A 23,562-nucleotide genomic window follows, 5' to 3' on the forward strand; every position below is an offset into this window, starting at 1 on the left:
TAATAAAATTATATAGGTTTCAAGTATATAAGTCGATAATATATCATGTATATTGCTTTGTGTGTTCACCACCCAAAGCTAAATGTCCTTCCGTCACCATATATTTGACCCCCTTTACCCTTATCTACCTACTCCCTCCCCGCTTTCCCTCTGGTAACCACTAAACTGTTGTCCATGTATGTGAGCCTCTGTTTGTCTTGTTCATTTATCAGGTCATATTCTCTGAAGACCATATACTCCGATTATTTTGTCTAAATTTAGCCGTCTCCAAAATACCCCATATCACCCCTTTATAATTTATTAGTTGGGATATGCTGGCCAGTCTTACTCATTACATATTGGTTTGACATAATTTCATTCTTGAGGAATTTTAATTGGCATTAATCTTTGCACTAAATATAAATACAAGGTTCAGAGTAAAGGAGTTCTCAAAGTATAATTTCCAAAAATTGAAAACTGTTTTACAAATGTAGAATGGACACGTCAAACATTTATTTAACTGACTAGTGAGGGAATCAGGAGGATGGTAAAGTTGGTTTCCAGGAGATTTTAGAAATGGGGTGATTATAGTCCATCAGAAAAGTATACCAAAATAAGTTTGCTGAGTTAGAGATAAAACTGGCAGCAGTTAAAAGGACGTCACGAGAAAGGGGGCGGAAGCAAGACATGCCCTAAGTTGCTCCCAGGGGAAGACAGGGCAGCAGAGGAAGTGGTTTGGGGTCAGTATAAGGAAGAGCTTCCTCCTTGTCAAAGAGCTTCTGCCAGGGCCCCGTGTGCCTTGAGAGCAAGGACATTCTCTCCAGGCGGGTTCTCTGGCATAGGCGCAGCCGTCACACCCGCACAGATCAGGTGAGGGAGACTATCACAGGGAGTCGTACGTCAGACGAGGACTGGACCGGAGGAGGTCTAAGATCCCTTGCAAAACTGAGATTCTGTCATTCTGCAAAACTTGAGTTATTGCCTTTTAATCAAAAATAAAAAGCTCCCTTTCCAAGGCTTAATATTCAATATCCTGGAGACAGAAACCTAAGAAGTCAGTTTTAGTTATCTGTGTGATCACAATAGTTGTTGCAGCAAAACCTTTTGACGACAGTTTCTATTTTCAAAAAATGATAATTCACTTCACTTTTGCCTTTTTTACAAGTCCTGCTGAGAGAAGTACATTTACAGTTTTGTTGCTGTTTTTGTTGTTATTTGGGGGGTTGGGGTTTGTATTTTAATGCGACTAAATCTCAGTTTCTCAGATTTGACACTTTTTTCCTTTCCACTAAAGTCATTGAAATATATTCACCCAGTCATTCACATCAGAGGTGTAAATGGATTTTCTGAAGGTTTTCTAAGAGGCAATCAAAGCCAGTCACTTCATGACTTGACTTCTTCAGGTGCTGTGACCAGAAAGCTTAGCACACCATCCCAGATGCTAGGATGCTAAAACTGTGTGTTGACCCTGAATCTGCAAAGAGGAAGGTAACATCTTTTGCTAGAAGGGTTCTTCCACCACCTCTCGGTTTTTTACATCTGTATAGGATTTCCTTGGGAAAGGGAAAGAAAGACTCAAACTGAGCCTTCAGAGCCTGAGAGAAAATAACATGTTTATTTGACTCTCCAGTTTCCAATGATCGTTGCTGTTACAGTTAAAATTTTTAGGTCACTCTTTTTATCATTGATATTTGCAAAAAACCTGACTTAAAAAAAAAAAATGTATCAGCCATGTCACACGAAGGCTTATTTCTCAGTTTGTTTCATGTCATCAAAGAGACACATTGAGTTTGAAGTTCCTCTCAGGTTTACTCTTAAAATGTAACCCTGAGGAAATAGGGTAAGATTACAAAGATTTTATTTACACATTCAGAATCACAGGCTCTAAAGTCAGGGAGCTAGAGATCAACTATTGGGAGGCAGACATTGCCTCGTCCTGCTTCACTCAGTGTCTCTGAGACTCGGTTTCCTCCCCTAGGAGGTGGGAAATAACAGTGCCTACCTCAGAGGGGTGTTGCTGTGAGATCGTGTAACATAACATACACGAAGTCCTCAGCACACCAGCTGACATAAGGTAAGTACTCCATAAATAGTAGCTCTTATTTTTTTTTAGTAATAATTCTAACAACTTCACCAAAACTTAATTAGGGTGCTCTTGTCTGGATGAATGGCATCGTGGCTGACTCGTTTCCTAATAGAACTAAAAAGCGGGTTTCAGCATTATCTAACAATTCATTCTTAGTAAATGTACTTGAACAGCCGTTTTTGAGAAAATGATGAGGACTCTTGAATCCAGAATTAGAAAATCCATCCTATTCGCTAGGAAATTTTTAATATTTTAGAAACAAATATGTTTGAGAGAACTGCAAAGAAACTACTGAGTGCTGGTGACTATCCACGTGGAATATTCAGGCAGGGAAACCTGCAGATAATAGTGCTCTGCCTTCCAGAATAAGGTCATCTCTGAGAATTGATTGTCGACTTGAGACCAAGGTTACAGAGCAACTAATCACTACATGTGCGCCTAAGTAGAACTCTAGAAACTGTGCTGGTGGCTGAAATCTGCTAGAGCGGAGTAGGTTCTTGTTCAGAGTTGGTCAACGCAGTTGTGAGTCCAGGCTTTGCCATTTATTTGCTGTGCGACTTTGGGCCGGTCGCTTGGCTTTTCTGAACCCCGGTTTCCTCATCTATGAAATGGGGCTATTATATAACTCAACCCCTTCAAGAGGAGAGGTTTGAATTTTTAAATGTGCAAAAGAGTGCCAGAGCAAGATATCATTAACAGTACAGGTATTATGACTAATACTATTACAATTACACTATTGCAAAGGAAACTAAATGGACATCAGGAAGAACACGGGTCCCCGTACACTATATATGACACCAATGTGGCTTCAACTCCTCGAATACAAATATCCCCAGATTGGTGACAATGCTCAACATTCTTCCTTGGTGAAAATCCTATCCTATCACAGAGATCATACCTTGTTCCTCAGAAGTATTATTAATGTTATTGATATTCCAAAATTAACATTAATATAAGTTTCTATTTTTTTTTTCATCTGAATTCAGGTGAAATGATAGATAACAAAGGTAAAACTGGTTACATTATAAGCTTAGTCAAATCCGTTTTCCATATACTAAATTATTTACCAACTCATTATACCCTCGCTTTAAGCTTTTGAGTAATTTGTCATTGTCGCTGGGATCAACTGCAAACTCCCTCTCCTGGCCTATAAGGCCTTTGGTGATCTGGTCTCTGACCCCTCTACTTTATACTTTCCTTCACACCCTGCTCAACTTTTTATAGCTATGTGAATGCCCTTCCCTCTTCCTGGACTATCTTTATCCACTTTCTACTAAATCAGTTTCCATTAATTCTAATTAATGGGGCAGTGCCTGGTACATACATATAAGTGGACGTTCAATAAACATTTAAACAAATTGACTTGAAATCAGATGCCTCCCACATAGGCTGAAACAGGCATATATTTTCATTTTCACATGACTTTGTAAAGTTTGGAATTCCTCCTAAAGTCTGAATATATTCCATATCATTGAACGACAGTAGCTCCCAAACATTGTTTTGGCATGTTGCACGTTTGGCTCTCGTAAATGTGCTGATGAGAATCTGTTTCAGAGATACCAGTGGAGTTGATAAGCTACATGTTTTAATAAATAGATTTTAAAATATAACACTTAAATTAAAATATCGTATTCCCTATTGCCAATTACAAAAGTTTGCACAATAAAGAAGCATTTATTCTATCATTTAACAATATAACAAGCCTGTGTATGAATGCTCACACGTGTATGATGCTTAAGAAAGTCATAGTAGCAATGTTCATAAAAGGTAAGCCATTTCCTCTTGGGCCACATTCAAAAGAATTTAATTATGGTAATGACAAAAGGACTTTATAAAGGACTGTTTTCCCCTAAAGTAATGAAGTGGTACCGTACATAGATCCCGGGCACAACATACTCTCTGTCTGTCTCTATCACACACACAACACACACACACACACACACACATACACACATACACACATACACACAAATGTACACACACAGAGACTCTTTGGAATTCTAAAGTTCCAAGTAGAATTCATTAGTAAAAATATGAAATGCTTTTTCTTGTGTAAATCATAATGAAATGTTGAGAGATAAAGGAAGAACTAAGGGACAAAATGATCATCTCCTGCTCTACACTGAAGCCTGTCACGTTAACTCCCAACTCAAACACCTAGTTTTAAAGATTTACCTTCAAGAAACTGAAAAGCTTGTATCCTGCTTCATTGACAACAGCCTCAAACTGTTTCTTGTCATCACGGAAAACAAATCTTTTGCTCCTTCCCACCTAGGGGAGGCAGAGGGACTGAGGTGGTCCTATGTGGCTGAATTAGATGAAAGACTTGCCTTCCACCACGGAGACACAGAGTCTAATCAAGTGAAATGAGTTTTGAGATCCCGGCTCATTTCCTAGGGGAGATCAGTTCACATTACAAAACCACGACATCTCATTCATCACAACTGTCGTGGTCTTTGCTCAGGAGAGGACCCCAACTGGGACTAAACCACCTGTCTTCTCTTGGAGAGGGGCACTTTATCCAAGTTAGAGTTGAAAGCCTTGGAGTAAGAAAGCTTGCCAGCACCTCCCTCCCGAGTGGTGCATATACAATATGGAAGGCTTAAGTTTTACAAAGGGAAAATGAGTTTAAGGAAGATTGGTGGTTGTAGTTTTAAAGGTGCCAGATACAAATATCTGGCACATACTAGAGATGCTATGGCATTATGGTGGGGAGAGACAAGATTGGGGCTCCCCTTCTTTTTCATCTCCCAGGTGTTATTCAACGGAAGTGAGAAGGATAAGCATTTTCATGCCTCAGAGTTTAGAATGGAAAAGTGTCCTGATAGTCATGCTGGTAAATAACCATCATCTCTTTTATTTCTTTCAGGGCATCATTATAACACCCCTGCTACTGCTGCTTTTTGTGAGTATTTTGATGTTGTCTCTAATATCTCTTATTGTAACTATCTACAATCCTTTAAGAGGGGTCATTAGAATAAAATTGAAATTTGAGTCCTTTTGTGTGACTTTGCATCACATTTGAACTGTACCATTTGAAATGTAGTAACAGTGGACACAAAGACTCTGTAGCCTCATGATCCAAGGACAGCATCAAGACCCAGTTATTAGGCTTCTGACTCCTGGCTAAATCATTAATTATTACAAATTAATGACCTGTGACATAGGTCATAAATGTGCTGCTCTTTTTTTTTTTTTCTTTCTCATTGGTAAAACTAGAGTAATTGCTACTAATCCAGTGTTTGATAGAAAGAGCCTTGGGCCAGGGGAGCAGAGGAAACTTAGGTCCCGAGGCTGGTACCGATAGAAACTGGTTTCCCCACTTTGGGGAATACTGCCTCGATTTTTTTCATCTGTAGAATGGGAAACAATAATACGTACCCCAGTCTGTCCCCGAGGGATAATGAAATGTGCTTTAGAAATGAAAAAAAAAAATACAAGCTACTGGTTAACTAAACAAAAATTCTTCTGCAAATACGAAATGCTAATTAACTGTCTTGTTCCTTTTGGCCCTTAGCATATGAGAAATTAGATGAAAGATTATAACAGAAATTAATGTTATTTCATGCTGAGAAAAGCATATGTAATCATGAATGATACTTAAAATATTTTATGAACTGTGCATTTTTCATACACATATCTCCCAAATATAAATTACTTCACTCATCACTGAGATGGAGTGGGGATGCATTTCCGGAAGCGAAATGTAGCTGTTTGACTAGCACTATTTGTCAGTGAGTTAAAACTATGGGGAAAATTTATTTAATTAGAGTGTAATTACCCAAGTTGGAATTCAATTAGAGTAATAGAGTAAGGGACCTCATTTCTTACAAGCTGTGTAGGAGGTGAAGAGGGAGAGATATACTACTCAACAGTTAGATTCTGCATCTTTTATGAAAGACATTACCTTCAAGTAATAAACCTTAGCCTTACCGTCCCTTCTGAAATGCTAGCTCCATTCTGACAAGGTAAGAAGAGTCAAATAATCAGATGACTTCCCTCAGCATAACAAACCTCATTGATATAGACCTCACCAATTCAAAACTTTCAGTGAGTCAACTTGAAACTGAAGTGAATATTGGTCTGCATTCATTTGGAATACAAGACTTGGTATGTACCTACCTACTCAGTAGGTATGAGGAACTAGGATCATTCTTCAGTGTTTTTTCCGAGACCTGGGTTCACAATTTCCCAGACGTGGCCCTCAACAGACACGGGATGCAGGCCAGGCTGAGGTCCCCCCTGGCAGTGGGTCAGAGGACTAGTATAGAGCCAGGCATCTAGTGAGTGTATAATAAATGGCTGTCTAGCCTAGGTTTACTCCATCACAGAAGAAATAGAGAGTGGCATCTCTTACTCATGTGACTCTTAAGAAAATCAGGGAGAAGTCGCAGTTGCAACTAGAGTGCTGAGACCTAGGGTAGCACTTTTTAGTATCTTAGAGGCTGGAATCGCTGGGACTCTGTTTCAGCTTGTGACTAAACAACCAGATGAGTACTTTTCTCCATCTCTTTCCCATCGAGGTTTTCTCAGCTGATTAATATTATGGCGTCATGCTATTGCAAGATTTCCCCCACTCTTAGACCCATAGACTTTTGAGCTTTGGTTGGTTCAACATTTTAAAATAATAGAGCAACAAGAATAATGAAAGAGACTCCAAGACCCTCAACTTAAAAGTGTAATGCTTCCCTTCTGAGCCAGCTGGGCTGTCCCAGTAGGTTTAATGGCATCATCGCACAATAGCAATAGATACTTTTATGTTATATGACTTTAAATTGCATGCACAGTATATGACACTTTTTTCTCTTTAGGTTGTTGTACATTTTGCAAATAATGGGAATTGCTTAAAAACTTGGGTTATCAGGCCTCATTTACAGACTAGGACAAAAACTGAGTAACTTAAAATGCAAACACATTCCGTAAAAGATATGGGTTTTTTTAATCAACATTCCTGTTGTGGGTTGAATTGTGTCCCTCCAAAAGATATGTTAAAGCTCTAACCTCCAGTATCCCGGAACATGACCTTATTTGAAAATGGGGTTGTTGCAGATGTGATTAGTTAAGATGAAGTCATAGTGGTGTAGGGTGGTTCCTTAGTCCAATATGACTGGTGTCCTTACAAGAAGAGATCAGAGACGCACAGGGCGAATGCTGTGATGGAGGCATAGATGAGAACGATGCATCTCCAGCCCTAGGAACACCAAGGATTGCTGGCAAACGTCAGAAGCTAGAAGAGGCGAGGAAGGATTCTCCCCAACAGATTTCAGAGGGAGCATGACCATATTGCTTGAGGACTTAATGGTTGCTAGGACTGTGAAACAATCTATTTCTGTTGTTTTAAGCCACCTAGTTTGTGGTATAATGTTATAGAAGCCAAAGAAACTAAAACAGCCTCTGAAAATTGAATTGTCTTTTTAAAATCTTACCTTGAAAATGGAAATTTCTGGATATTCAGGCACAGTAGCTAGGAAAGCCCATTTTTGTTGATGGCATCTCAATTCCCTGTTCTTAACCTCTGCTCAGGATGTTCCCTTCACCATCTTGCTCCAGCTCAAACCTGTCGTCTGACTCATGTTTCTGCTGCGGGCATCTTTCATATCACTGAGCCTTAAAATGTAGGAAGGTGCTTTCTCGCGCCTCATTACCAATTCCAGATCACTTCCCACGCCTTCTCCGTGAACTCCCCTTGTTCCCTTGAAGGTTATGCCGATACACCTGCACTACCTAGTACTGCACCTCGCTGTAATTATCAGTGGAACTACAGGCCACTCCTTCCGGGTCCAGAAAATGTTAGCGCCTTTCCATTGTCTTTTTTAACAATACACTTGCGTTATTTCTTGCCGTTTTCAATATTTACATAGTTGATCCTCCCAGTACCCTGGCCTCTAAATTCTTGACCTCTTCTCCAATGAGATTGCCCTCCACTTCATCTCCGACACCCAGCCCTGTCATCAGACCCTCGGCTTTATTACTGCCAGTAGTGGCATCCTTCTATAATGTCTTCTCACACCAACAGCTCTCATCTTTGTGACTTACTCCCCAAATCAACAGTTCTTCAAACTTGCTAGAAATTGCCAATTTATTTACCTTATCACCTTAACAATGCCTCTAACTAACCCATGCCTCCCGTCAGCCCCTTACCCTCACATCCCATCTTACCTAGCCTAGATCTCATAGTCTGTCGTTATAATTATTGTATTGCATGTACCATCAGCCACCTTGCGCATCCCCTACTGCTTCACACTGGCCTGGCAAAACACCGAGCCTGCTTAAATTCAACTCTGCAACTTTCTGCTTGTGTACCTGCAGACGGCTGGAGTTCATACACACTGTCATGCTCACTGGTCTCATTTGAAATTTATGACGACTAACTGAAAGTGAGCCTGGCAATCCTACTACCTTCTCCTAATTAATTCACATTCCCGCTCTCTAGAAAATCATTTCACACCTTCTCCTTGCCTTTCAAAAATCTCCAGTTCTGCTTCTCTTTTTTCATCTCAACTGATGCAGAAAGGAAATGAGCCGATGAAGAAATTAGAAGCAATCAGAGAAATTTTACAAGATCCAACCTACCTGCATCTATATTCTTCAGCTTCTCTCCTGTTTCTGCAGATAAACTGCCCTTGCTGCCGTCTACGCCCAGCCCCCCGGCTGTGCCGTCACGTGTCGCCTGCTTAACAGTATGAGTCACACAGATTTCCCTTTCTCCTATTTTATCACATTTTCTATTTCTACTGGACCATTTCTATTAGCATATAAACATTCTGTAATATTACACAGCTTAAAAGTTAAAATTCACTTTATCCTACGCGCTCTTCTTTCTGTGCTCTCTTTTATAGCAAAATTCCTCAAAAAAGTTATTTAAACTTATTCGTCATTCGTTCAGTAATATGTATTGAGTCCCTCCTGTATGCCGGACACTTTTCTGGGTGCCAAGGATATGGCAATGAGCAAAACAGAAACGTCTTTGAGGTTATATATACTAGTGGGGTAAAAAGACAACCAACAAATAAGTAAAAATACAATGTGTGAGATGGGTGATACGTACTAAGGGAAAAACAAAATGAAGAAGGGGAGTAAGCAGTGCCAGAGCGGGAGACTGCTATTTTTAATAGAGTGGTCGAGGTTGGACTCGCTGAGAAAATGATACCTGAGCAAAGGCCTGGAGGGATAAAGAAGCGAGCCTTCTGGCAGTCGAGGGTTCCAGGTGGAAGGAGCAGCGAGTGCGAAGGTCCTGAGAGGGGACCTGGTGTAGTTAAGGAAGAGCAAGGCGGGCACTGTGGCTGGAATGGAGTGAGCAGGTTGGGGGAGTAGATGGAGATGAGATCGGAGACATAGCAGAGGCCAAATGATGTAGGACATTGAAGTCCTTTGTAAGGACTTTGAATTATAATCTGAGAGAGACAAGAAACCATTAAAAGTTTTTATCAAGGGAATGACATGTTCTTTCATACCTTTTAAAAAGATGGTTCTGGATTCTGGGTTGAGAATAGATTGTAAGGGGGTCATGGTGGAGACAGGAAGACCAGTTAGAAAGCTAGTATAACATCATGGCAAAAGATGCTGTTAGCTCGGCAGGGTGGTTGAATCAATCTGGTCGGAAGTAGTTGGGAGTAAAATTTAAAAGAACTGAGAGATTGAATGAAGGTTATGAGGGGAAGCTTGGAGTCAAGGATGGCTCCAAGCCTGTGCAACTGGAAGGATGGAGTAGTTACTTACTAAAATATAGGAGACTTAAGCTTGGGCAGGTTGAAGGAACTCATGAAGAGTTTAGTATTGGACATGTCTGGATTAAGATACCTGTTAGACACCCAAGTAGAGAGGCCAAGTAAGTTATATAGTCTGCAATTCAGGGGAGATGTCTGAACTAGAGATACACGATTGGGAGAAGTCAGCACAGAGATGTATTTTAAGTTAGACTGGATGATATCACCAAGAGAGTGAAAATAGATAAGGAAGGGCATCAGTAGACTCTACTAAATATATACTTTCCATGTAGTAAGCCAATTTTAGTTTGATATACACAGCTGAATCAATATAGCTGTTTAGCAGTCATAGTCTCAATTTTGATAAAAATTATAGTCATTTTTACATTGAACCTGTCAGCTGGTGTACACTTAACTCATCAATTTTGTATAAGCAATCAATTTAGTTTGTATATTTCCCTGTGAGAGAGGAGGCAGCAGGGGTCAAAGAAAGGCTCAACTGGAGTTTCTGGGGGGAAATGGAAATGTAGAAGGGTTGGGGGGCCTGGGAACACTCTCCCTTCTCCTGTCTGGATGCTTCTCTTTATGAAGGGAAGGACAGGTATAGGTGAGTGTGTCTGTGTGTTGCTACAAGAAAGTTCGTTCCAATAGTAAGCCAGCCCCTTCCCTCTTTCCCATCCCCCAGGGCTGGACTCTGTGGGCAACGGGGTGGGGGGGTGAGGGGGAAGGGTAGAAATTGGGCAAGAAGTGAACAAATCCTGTTCTATGTCTGAAGAAGCTTCTTCCTGATTTTCTCATGAAAATCATGATGAGATTTAACATTCGTCACTCTACAGTATAAACTATAAACATCTATTCTTATTTTTCCCTGAATATGAAGCTAATAAAAGTGAGGATCAATCATCAAGGGTGAATTATTTAATATAATAATGTTTTAATAGCTGAGAAGAGACACAAACTGGAGACGCTTGTGGCTAATGGATTTCCCTGGTAGGAGATAAAAGGCTGATTACGCAGCAGAGCAAGGGAAGGCCTGGAGCATTAATGACAATCCGTAGGTCAGCTCACTTACAGGAGTGATTTAAAACGTACCATCTGTTTTCTAACTGTAGGTTGATAACTGATTTTACAGACAGTCAATGTCTCTTCGTCAAGAATCGGTATTTGTCTTTTTGAGTCTTGTTAGTTTGGCCCCATAATATTTTACTCACTGAGCCCCCGGATTCTTTCCAAATCAAAGAGCTTCTAAATTAAATGGATTGATAGTAGAAGCAGAACCAGTCCTGCTTCTAGCCAGCCTTCTTCTGCCAAGTTGGAGAATTGAGTATTAACACCCTAGGGGTCCGTTGTATATACTGGATTAACCCTTTCTGACGCATCAACCCTGGTTCTAGTAGTGAACCATCCTTGAGAAAGTGGAGAAAATGGTCAAATAGTATTCTGGGTTCTGTGCTTAAAATCCTAAAGTTGAGAAAGGCCACATCATCAGCCACTACTAATCGAGTTTCCCCCTATCCTTTTCCCTGTCCTTTCCTCCCTTTTGTTTTTTGTTTTTTGTTTTTTTTTGCTTCTGCCTACCTTCCAGTTCCCCATCTCCATGCAGAGCCCCCCCACCCCTCTCCCTCTCTCTCTCTCTCTCTCTCTCTCTATCTCTCTCTCTCTCTCTCTCTCACACACACACACACACACACACACACACACACACACACTCCCTCCTTCTCTTACATGAGCAAGACAAAGGGAGCCCAGCTTTGGCTTCCACTGATGCCCCTTCCCCATTTTACTGCTTTGCACCTTCTATAATTAATATGCAGTAGACTGTAAGGATTAAGTATAAGGACTGTAGAGTGACACTTGTAGGTTTAGATCCTGGCTCTGTCACTTTCTCGCTATAGTGACCTTGTGCAAGTGATTTAACTGTTCTATGCCATTATTGCCTCATGAAGATTGGGGTACTATCTAAGACCTATCTCAAGGGGTTGCTGTATTATGTTACTCAATACACATTAAACATTTAGAGCAGTGTCTGGCACGTAGAAAGAGCACAGTAAATGTTGCCATTATTACAATTTATAACAGACAATTGGGTGGAAGGCCAGGCTCCTGATCTTTTCTTAGGTCTGTGAATTAATTAGGATTTTGTAACTTACTTGAAGTTGGAAGGATGGAAAGAAAAGCAAACATTAGCGAGCTTCTTTTTCTGCCTATATAATGCGGCCATTCATTAACCGAACCCACAGCTGTTGAGCACCTACTATGTAGTAGATTAGTAGTTCTTAAAATGTGAACCCAGCTCAGCAGCACCAGCAGAGCCTTGTTAGAAATGCAAATTCTTACCATCCTCCCCGGAAGATGTTCTGAATCAGAAACTCAGAATGTGAGACCAAGCAATCTGTTTTAACGACCCACAAACCCGGCAGATGTTTCTGATGTGCTAAAGTATGACAACCAGTGCCCTAGATGTGAAACATAATCGCTCTGCTAGGCACCGGGGATGTAAACATGAATAAGACCCTGTCCTTGACCTTCAGGAGCATAAGTCTACTAGGAGAAACAGATTTGTAAACCCTGAATAACTCCTAAAGTTAACTTAATAACTCAGCATCCATGGATTCTGAGAGGTACAATGGAAACACGGAACCACAAAAGAGGGAGCGGCCTAGCTTGCATCTTGGGAGGAGGATTTGGAAAGAATTCCTAAAGTGATGCTTGAACTAAGCCTTAGAAAAAGACAAGAATTTTTCTAGTTATAAGTAGGGATGGGGAAGGAGACATCCACTGAAAGGAGCACGTATGCATTTCGTGGACCCACACATAGACATCAACTTTTAAAACAGCTCCTGGAGAAGAGGGCTTGTTTGCTTCACTGTTGGATCCCCAGGCCCAGAACGTGCCCTGGCTCACAGGAGGCACCAGTAACTATTTGAATGATTGGATGCAAAGGCCCCAAAATTAAATTTTCATTGAATCATTTCTTTTCAGCATAAGATATTAAAACAAATAAACCTAATTGTGAGTTTTGCTTTACAGCACTATATTCCTGAAAGAAATGAGCCATCATTTAACATGCAGGATGAGACATATTACCTCTGAACCTGCCAGGGTGACTCGGTGAGGCCGAGTACTTGCTGGACACAAGCTTATCCTGAACCTGCAACTTAATCCAAATGCTTCCTATAAAGCATCAATAATTTGCACTGGTCTTCACAATAGAAACCATGACAGGTTCCTCATTAAAATGTGAAGAACCAAGTATCCCAGGCAGCATATTTCTTTCTGGTTTAGTTAAAATCAACTCTGCATGCAGAATGACTGGGCCTGGTATTTTTCTAGTCATGTTCTCAGAAGCTGTCCTATGCCAGATGCTCACTCTTCTTTCTTCTGGATGCCAGGGCATGCTTCACAGCGTCAGGAACTTCCCTAAGGGTATCCCTGCATCTTCACACTGACCCCGGCGACGGGTCTGGTGGCCAATTCAAAAGAAAGGACTTATGCCAAATTAGACCCCAGAACTGAGGTTTCCTTCCTTTCAGAGCCACTTCTAAGGGAGCCATCCTGCGGGATTTCCTCCCCAATAGTCTGGCTTTGCGTACCCAGTAAATTACATCCCTGGCTAACTAACTTGCTCTGGCCTCTGATCTGACAAAGCCTCAGAGGAGGGCTGCTCCAACCAGCATCCCTAATCTAGTGGATCAAAGATCATAGGCATTTCAGAGGACAAGGGGACATTGGAGATCATGGACCCCCCCTCTTCACTGTCCTAGGAACATGACGCCTCCAAACACTGAACATGCAAATGATGAATGGAAACTAAAACACACAATATTCTTAAAACCAAAGTTGAAATAGGTTTTCTTTCACTTTTGCTTTCCTCAAATTCTATCTTTTAGATAGAATCAAGATTGAAAATAACCCCTAAAATTAACTTAATGAAAGAAATCATATTTTAACTTTTCTCTCTACTTAATCTCTTGAGTTTACTGCTCTGCATAATACTCTGTGGCTAAACAAACCAGCCTTCCCAGTGTGGAACTATTATCGCAGAGCAGGTTTGACTAAAGGGTCGCTCGAATGTGTTTTAGAAGCTAGCCAGTTTCACCTCGTAACGCAGCATTAGAGATGTTGACTACAAGTCACTTCTTTCTGGACCTCAGTTTCACATCTTTAAAAAGAGGGAAGAGGACTGTAAGTCTCTTCCAGGGATGAGTCTATCAATTTTAGGTCTTCTCCTCCAGAGCAGCATTCAGGAGCTAAGGAAGGGGCGGAGAACTGAGGGCAGAGACCATGCACAGGCCACCCTCCCTCTGCTCTTCACACCCACCCTCACACACACATGCTCACACACACACACACGCACGCGCACAAACACATACACACGCACTCATCCTTTCTTCACGTGGTTCCTGTTGTGACTAGATGTCCTTTATTTCTAGGTGCATGTTAGAATTGGTTGTGCTACCGGTAATAAGCAAGCAGACAAAAAATACTAAGTGATTTTATAATACCACATGATAATAAGAGGTTTTTAAATATACTTAAGTTTCGTGTTTTTTTAACTTTAGGGGAAAAAAGGGATATGATTTTGAATAAGAGTTTTGTCACTTTTTAGCACATCCATGTTTACAAATTACTTCATTCGTTCATTCTGCACAGGTTTATTCACCTGCAGACTTACTCTCTATACCAATTACTGGGTTAAGCACTGGACTTTCAGAGGGACGATAGCTTGATATGGTTATTCATTAAAATATCTTAAAAACACATGAAATAACTTAATAAAGTTTCAATAGAAAGAGGAACAGGGCTATGTAAGATCATTCTTGAGATTTCAGTCAAGAATTGTCGCATCCTTGAGAGTTACGTCCTGCATCCTACTGCCTCTCTCCAAACGTTATAAACCTTATGGATAGAACACTAAGCTGGATGTTCTTGAATTTGAAAACTTTGTTCTTTAAAGTTTATTTTTCTATTCATCCAGTGCTTCAATTTCCTGTATAACGTATTTTTTTCTTTGTTTCAATCCCCTCACTCCAGGAGCAACCTTAATATTTGTGGAGAGAATATATTTGTTAATTACCTTGTGCCTCAAGGACATAGTTGCTCTAAAATAGGCTAAAATTATTAGTTGTTACTACTTTGGCTTTGCATATAATGAAACATCTAACAGCCACGTAGCATTTAACACACCAGGAATCCGATCTGTTCTTCACCAGTTTCGCTTTACCTGCTTTACTCTCTTCATTTCTTTAGTTCATCTCGGTTGTGGAGGAAAAGGATGGAGGCTACAGTTTTTATGAGTTAAACTGACAGCCAGTGGTCAGTGTCGACGGTAGTATTAAATGAATACAGGCCTCTGATGGGCAGGACATACAATCTTGGCATTTTGAGCTCATCTGGATTAGGACTGAGGATAGAGACAGAATTTCATAAAATACTCCAGGTAGTAGAAAAGATTTTGGTAAGCCAGTTCATGCAAAAATCAGTGAAAATACTGATCCGTCATCATTTCATCCTGAGCTATTAACTTCATTTATCTGAGTATTTGATTTGTTTTATTTAACACTTTATGCCCTCCATCATTACTACCTTGATGTTTTCTCACAAATTTTTTTTTACAAAAGTTATTTCCAAGCTGTCAGGGGAAGGGTGACAGTAAGTTCCAAGGGCCACAGGGGTCATTATTGATGATTTGGAAGAACCTGGTGGCCAAGAGGGACTCAGAAAAGAGAGAAACATCCGTAGAACAGGCTAGTGTTTGTCCAGAGAGGTTTGAAAACCAGAAGATTTTGAAAACCATTGAAGTTAATAGGAAGACAGCGATTCTTGGTGGTTGGGCTGATGTGACTGCAACTGTGCTCATAAACACTGCCTCCTGCCGCTGGCAACAGAATCTCTGTGAAGCCGAGATCGCAGTCATGAGCAAACAGGAACCCAAAACTGAGGAAAGAGAAAAAAATAGGAATTATGAACAATTTTAAGACATACAAGTTTAGGAGAGGTATATAGAAATTTTAAGTTGAAAAATAAGTCATGTTCCAGGATTTTCCATTTGCTAAACTTTGTGTAGGAAGAAATTTTAGAGAAAACGAGCTTCATTGCCTTTGTTTTGAAGGAGTAGGAAAGCAAGAAAATATTTCATTTGCATGAATAAAATATCATCTTCATAAGAGAATGAGACATACTTGTTTGTATCTACAGACAAGGTGAAATAGAAATCACATAAACTATGATTATAGGTGAAATGTCATGCCCTGTGATCATAGCCAGTGTGAACAAGGAATCACTTCGCTCTTCAGCAGTGGATTTAATAATAAGCAATTTAGGTTAATTGCAAAACAACCATAATCATTTTTCCTCAATCTTAGTCTCCCAATAAAAATTATATATTAAACCACTTAGTCTATTTTGTGTTAAATTTAGAAAATTAAAAGTAACTTAACTTGCTGTTTGTTTGCATATAGCTACCAAATTTTTGATGCCTTTGAGAGAATTCATTTATTGCATGATTTAATTAACAGCAATATTTGATAAACGGCTCAAAGTAACTCTAACTCCTTTTGTGTTCTTGTTTTACAGCTTGGCTCATCCTCTTCTGTGCCTTTTACATCTATTTTTTCTCAGCTTTTTATGACTGTTGTGGTTCCTCTCATTATTGGACAGGTAAGGTCTTCAATTTTATCTGCTTTTTTCTTTATAGATCAAATTGTGAATTTTTATGAAATGTTAGGACAATTGAGAAAAAAGATAGAGGAAGAGACAGTCGAATGAAGATATAAGACTGTGAAGCACAGGTTTTATCAATCACAATATTCTCATCTTTTTTTTTTTTAGTTAATAACAGTATGCTGTATACAGGGATACCGACACAGAATCTTGATTTTTAACATTTGTTTTCCCCTTTTTATAGCTATGTAGCTAGCTTGGTAACATTTAGCAAACCATTACTTTATTCTGCGGCTTTGATAAGGGCTCAGCATTGATGACCATTGTGGGGAACAAGCATCTGTCTGTCTGGCCTCTTCACAGATTTCCCCAACAGCAGTTATGATATTCGTGATCGTGTAATTGATCAACTAAACATTTAATCCTATCAGCTCTTAAATTAGATCTTAGAAAATTTAGTTTCTCTGATCATTCTCATTGAATTGGACTAATAGAATAAATTCTTATATTTTAACTTCTCATAACAAGACAATAATAAGCATATAATTTAATGATAAGCGTACAGACTTTAAAACCAGGTTGCTTTTAACTCATAGGCAGCCACAGTAAGAAAGTACAGAACTTAATGCTCTACTGAGTGGGTGAGGCTTAGGGACCAGTGTATCAGGTGATCAAAGGCACAGACGTGGGCTTAAGTGCAACTTGATTGTAAACTCGGTTCTACCTTTTATTTGCTGTGTGACCTTTGGCAAGTCATTTGATCTCCTTGGCTTCAGGTTCATTATTTATTAAATAGTATAATAATAATACCCATCTTAAAAGATTGTTGTGAAAATTAAATGAAGTATGGATGTGTATAAAGTTTTTTGTCATCCTAGAGCCTGACACAGGTAAGTACTCTGTAGCTTCTGCCATCACCACCATTATCCAATTCCCTGCAAGTACTTAACAGAAGGCAACACTTCGAAATATTAACTATAAAAAGTGATATCTGTTTAGACATGTGATACTTACATGCCATCTTAGGTTAGGTTCCCTGAGAAATGGACTCCGGGATAAAGGTTTCTATGCAGGAAATTTATTGGGGAGTAAGTACCCTTGGGCTCAACACCTCTGGGAGAGTGAAGAAGGAGGATGAGGATAAGGGAGGTCAACTTCCTGCAAAGGCCTGCGCAGGTCCCAGGAGGTGCTCTGGAGCTGGCATGACCACTCAGACTTGTCCTGCCCCAGGCAAGGGTGCCTGGTCTTTATGCTCCTTCACTGAGCAGTCATTAGATGCTGCCTTCCTTCCTGGTCCCCATGAGAAGTGTGACCATGGTCGGGTCTGCTCTTGCAGCAGCCATTCCCAAAGAGGAACCCAGCTGAGATCTTCCAGGGAACCAACGTGCCCTGTAGCCGTGGACTAAGTAAGCACTTCATTCCTGAAGAGACGGATGGCACTCCACAGCATGCACTACTGATCTTTGTATTTTATTTTAATTTTATACTTAGAAAAGGGACTGAATTTAGGATAAAAGAGGAGTATTTAAAAGCATTCAAAAATACCATTTAATTAAATATAGATTGATACTTGAAAAAAATACGTCTCCCACAGTGCTGATCACAGAACAGGTATTCTAAATAAGTATTATGTTTCCCTGCCTACCTGTTTTTTTCTCAATTCCTGCTTAAGATTTCTGTTTAGCATGTCTTTCTACCCACCCTTCACCCCAGCTCATTGCTCACTTGACTATTTATTTCATATCTTATCTTTATTGTAGCACCTTCTTTGATTCCTTTCTTGGCCATTGTCACTATATATATATATTTACATTTTTTTGACTTGTTAATTATTTGCCTCCCCCATTAGGCTTTCGGGATAATAATTTACATAATTAGGAATATCTATACAGAGGGAATAATGAATTGTAAAATTACTTCTTACATACCCAGTAGTAAAATGTTACAGTAAGTTATAAAGCAGTAAATAAAGGTATTCAAAAAGTAGTATACGTGGTTTTTAAAAAGTATTCTAGGTACAAAGTACTTCCACTGTTTTTTAAAGAGGAAATCTATATATTTACATCTACCAGCTCCTCTCTTGCATCCTAGGATAGGAATTAACAATCACACCCCTAGTCTTTACCTCTAGAAACCACCTTACATCCTTACTCCCTTATGTCCAGCAGCCAGTAAATGCCACCATTTCTGTCTCAGAAATCTTTCAGATCTGACATCCGCAACCTCATCCACAGTGCCAGAGCGGATGCCACACCTTCGTCATCTTTGTCTAAATTACTGCACTTCGCTATTGTGAGTCTCTTCTAATCCTTATCCAATGTCTTTACTGCCTCCTAAAAAAACAAACTAGACCGTGTTATCCCTCTCCTCAAAAACTTTCCTCATGGCTGCCTGTTGCCCGTTCCTGTGTGGCCCACAAAGCCCTCCACCACTTGGCCCTGACCTGCTTCTCCAGCGCCACCTCCCACCAGCCCCTTCACATAGGCTCCTCAGCTGCCATGCTCACGCACGCCGCCCCCTCCCCGACTACGCCCCTTCACTGCTCCGTGCCTTTCATCTGACTGCCCCATCTGTTCTGTGAGCGAACTCCCACTCATTCCTTAAGACTCAGTACAGAGATGCCCTCGAATTTGCCATCAGCCTGCTCTGACTTCCCTGGCCTAGACTGAGTTCCAGTTCTCCCATGGTCTTGATTCAAAATATTTATGAGGAGAGATAATAATTAATCTGTGAGCTTCCTAGAAGCAGAGACTATTATAAGTATATTTAATGGCATGCTCAGTAGTAAAGTGTGAGCTGTATAAAAAAATTGGCTGAAGAAAACTCTGAATTTACCCTCACGGAGACCCCAGCAGCCATTTTTCCTAAATTTCCAGCTTTGCTAGAGAGAAACACGTAATTGATCTCATCTTGTTTCAGATTCATGAGCCTAAATTTTAAATGTTATTCACCACTTTCTAGAAATCTCACTCTACTTCCCTATAGGATTATTTTACACTATTCCGTATTTTCGAGCCCCTTCTCCTTCCCCAGTCTCCCACTTGCCCATTACAGTCGGTTCCCACTGACTTTGCTTCTGTTTCTCAAACGTGCCAGTGGTGATCCTGCCTTAGAAACTGTACGCTAGCGGTTCCTTCCACTTGGAACACCTTCCCACCTTTCACCCTCCCCCTCGGCCCCTGCAGAAAGACCTCTCCTGCCCCTCTTCAGGAGGGTCACGTTCACAGCATCCAGTCAACACCTCTACTTAATTATGGATCATTATCTGCTTCTTGTTTATTTGTTGGTTGCTTTTATTTGTATTTATCTCCTCTGACTAGAAAGAAGGTAAGCTCCATGGGCCCAGGGAACTTGTCTGTTCGCTTATCTCTGTATTAATTTATAGTGGATTGACTCACCTAAGCTATGTGATGTGATCTTTGAGGACGTTATTAGCAGTGCGTATGTACTATTTCAGAGGAAATAGATGCCAGGCAAGGTAGCCTTATTTCTTGATTGTAGGTAAAGGTGCCACATAAACAAAATAAACATTTCTATAGATTTTTTTTTTTAGGTGAGGCACCTCTTGGTTGACCTCACAGATTGCAAAGACCTTGTCAGCTTACAGTCCCTTATTTATTTATTTGTTTGTTTGTTTGTTTATTTAATGCCTGCAGCACCTGGTCTTCCTAGGTGATCTCCCATCCAAGTACTAACCAAGCCCGACCCTGCTTAGCTTCCAAGATCAGACGGGATCGGGCATGTTCAGGGTGGCATGGCTGTAGACTTACAGATTTTTGTATGCATCTTTTAAAATGAGATTTTATTATTACCTTTAAATAAACAGTAGGAACTAGAGGGAGGAGAAAAAGACCAGGAAGGGTGAGCTGAATATATTTTCCTTAATCTTGTAGTGATGATGAAACTTTATCATTCAACTTTTTATCTGTATTTCTGAGAGTGAATTTTATTTTTTTGTGTGTTTTCCCCATACAGTACTTCTCTTTGATTGAAGTCATAATTGATTGACTGTGATGTGACTTGAGGTCTAGTTTAGTCTTTGGCACTTCCTGGCTGTACACATGACTTCTAGGCCTCACTTTTCTCATTTGTGAAATAAGGAATTTAATATCTTCTGGCTCAAAGATGCTATGAGTCTGAAATAAGATTAGTCTTTCCATAGGTGGTCGAGAGATTGCTTCTCATGTCAAAGAAATAAATCGTGTGTCATTATAATATTTCTTTTTCTTTTCTTAATAACTCTTTTAATACATCTAAGTGCTTGTGATAAATACCTATTTTGTGCATTTTTGAGTGATTTACAAATAAAAGTTAATGAAATAGAATTTTTACCACCTTTGAAAAACATTTTTCAAAATAGCACACGAAACTACTTTTTTCGAAAGCTAATAATAAAAAGCATATGTATCATTTATCATTCATGCATTCTCTCGTCTTTCATTAGTGAGTTGTTTCACAGAGTAGCTTTTCATATTAAATAGTTTTCAGCTAAAGCTGAAGTTAATGTTATTAATGCTAGTTAAATTTCGCACTTACAAAATTATATCAGATATGAGCTGTTTTCATTGCTTCACCTGAATCGTGCCGCAGGGTATAGCGACAGTGTCGTGGCAGAAACATCACCCAACTGAGACCTGGAAATAAGAAAAGCCATTGATTACCATGCACAGGCCCTGTTAGAGGCTCTAAAGGATTTTATATTTCTCTGATTACTTAACCCTCACTACATCGACTATTATACCCATTTTAGAATTTAGGCACAGGGAAGGGAAGGAATTTACCCAAGAGCAGAGCACGAGGTGGAACCAGGGTTCCAAGCCAGGCCCACATGGCTCTGAGTTCATAGCTTTGACCCCTATGCCACGGTCCCCTCAGGACATAAAAGTTATAGTCCTGCTCATCGGGCTGACTAACTTTTTCACATTTTGTGTAAGTTGTTTGGGCTCTCCGTGCCTCCATAAACTGAGCAGGATAATATCCGCATGACCCTTCTTGAGAATGAGATGAAGAAATAAAAAGAATTTTCAAAAAGTTAAGTAAGTGATGGGTGTTTATGGTATTCATTTATTATTGTTGTTTGAACTTTTTATAACATATACTGTATTAGTCTGAATCTATTCAATATTTAATGCAAAATATTTTTAAAGTTGGATTTGATTTTATATCCCTGACTATACAGTTCAACAGAATATTAATGAAGAAACAAAACACGATGAAAATGTACGGATTCAATGAAATTGAGGATAAAAATGGAAAAAAAAAACAATCTGAAGCCACCTTGAAGAAAAATAAATTTTAAAATCCAGACTTAACATGAAAAATTATCCATCACATATCCCCACTCAAAAATCAGTTTATAAATGTAAAGACAGAAGAGAGGGAAAAGGGAGAATATACCCTGAAAAAATGAAAACAAATGATGGGTATTGCATTTCTCTATTATCTCAGTATATCGACATTTTTTGCCTAAAATGTGTGAGTTTACCCGGTTTCCAGTTTGGAGTTCATGCAGTAATTGATATGTGGCTCAGCTTATTAGAAGTACAGAGATTCACATTTAAATTTCCCTTTAACTTTTAGTGGTGCTTAATTTAAAATAAAGTAAATCAAAATGTAGAAAGTGAGACAATAAAATAAAAAGCAGCGAAAGATTTTTTCCCTTCTCTCTCCATAGGGAAAAGCAAACAAGGTCATGAGGATTTGTCACTTAATTTTGAATGCCTAAATGTCTCTGAGCAATGAGAACAAATGAATTAGTATAGATCCTGAAGAAAGATACAACTAGCCATCTCCTCAGAATGCCTTTCCCCACTCATCTTGACTTTTATTTTTTTCCCTAAGAGAGAACTCTGAGGCACCTACTTCAGGTTGTGTAGCTCTATCTCTAGCAAAGTCCTGTCTCCTATAAGGTTTTAAACATTTCTATAAGACAAAGAAGTTTGGAGAATTAAAAAATGACATAGTTTCTTGACAAATAGAAAATGACTATGTGAAAAGTGTAAGTGGCTGAATTAAGAGAAGATGAGATTTCCTGCAGTTTATATCTGAAACACATCTTTGAGGCATATCAACACCACTTCACCCAGTAGTTTTGAAACATTTTAACACTTTTCTGGCTACACAGTACAAAAGCAGCTGCTTTGTGAATTTAATTTTAAAGGAAGATGGAAAAGTTTTACGGAGCCTGGCAAGGTATAAAATGGTTTACTTCGAAAACACAGATAAATAACACTGTAAGACTAAAAACAGTGAAAGTCAATCTGTTTTCCTCTAGGGTTATTGCTTCACTTATTGGTCTGTTCAATTCCCAACTTTCCGGTTGTTTACTTTATCAAGATTAAGTATCCAGCATTAAAGCATTGATATGTTTAGAAGAAAAGCGTTTTAGCTAGGAGTTTGCAGGACTGTTACTTGGCATATTGAAAGAGTCCTACTACACTGTTGAGACTGAGTACTTTGTAATGAAGAAAGAGATTATTAGGCTAAGTCCATTGCTATTTATAAAGTTGATGATTAGAGATTTGTCTTGGTTTTTAAAATGGCTTTGACTTTCAAGTTACACTTTACATATTTATTTAGTCAGAGGGGGCGATGATGGTGGGATAGGATTGGAATTAGGATCATACATTCTAAACCTACTACAGAGAGAGGACTTTTGTGTTTTTAACCACTTTATATTAAAACAAGGTAGGAAGACAGCATCAATTTCTGTAACTCCATGCAATTTCCATTTATTTTACTTCCTATAGGAGTGAAGCTGGATTAAATGTGGGCCACTACCAGGTTTATGCTACCAAACACAATAGATTATGAGATGACCTTTGAAACAGAGTCCCTCCGTAGACTTCTAACAAGCAGCTACCCCCACAGTGCCATATCTGAACATGGGGCCATCTGGATACCTTGAACGCGATTATCCAAAATTTATGTTCTAATACATCAGTGCATAGCACTGTGTGACAGACTGCTCTTAATTCTCTATACTTCACTACACTTTAACTTTAAAGAAAGAAATGAACACTAGATCTATTACTATGGTTTGGGATCACGTCTACAAAATATTTTTTTATAAATACAACTGTAACTTTAATTACGAGATCTACTTTAAAAAAAAATTTAACCATTATA

The 23,562-nt window shown here is 39.4% G+C and overlaps 1 protein-coding gene and 1 pseudogene across 2 annotated transcripts in view; one reads left to right on the forward strand and one right to left on the reverse strand.

Moving 5' to 3' along the window:
- Positions 1 to 23,562, forward strand: part of SLC10A7 (solute carrier family 10 member 7) — a 199,204-nt gene that overhangs the window by 141,713 nt on the left and 33,929 nt on the right. For both annotated transcript variants that reach the window (XM_006906349.3, XM_025042882.1), the window contains 2 exons: positions 4,935 to 4,970; positions 16,348 to 16,431. In XM_006906349.3, coding sequence (XP_006906411.2) covers positions 4,935 to 4,970; positions 16,348 to 16,431 — 120 coding nt within the window. The remainder of the gene's footprint in view (positions 1 to 4,934; positions 4,971 to 16,347; positions 16,432 to 23,562) is intronic.
- On the reverse strand, positions 20,082 to 20,200 carry LOC112475168 (annotated as a pseudogene).

Source organism: Pteropus alecto, unplaced genomic scaffold, assembly GCF_000325575.1.
Source record: "Pteropus alecto unplaced genomic scaffold, ASM32557v1 scaffold50, whole genome shotgun sequence".
Classification (NCBI taxonomy): Eukaryota; Metazoa; Chordata; class Mammalia; order Chiroptera; family Pteropodidae; genus Pteropus; species Pteropus alecto.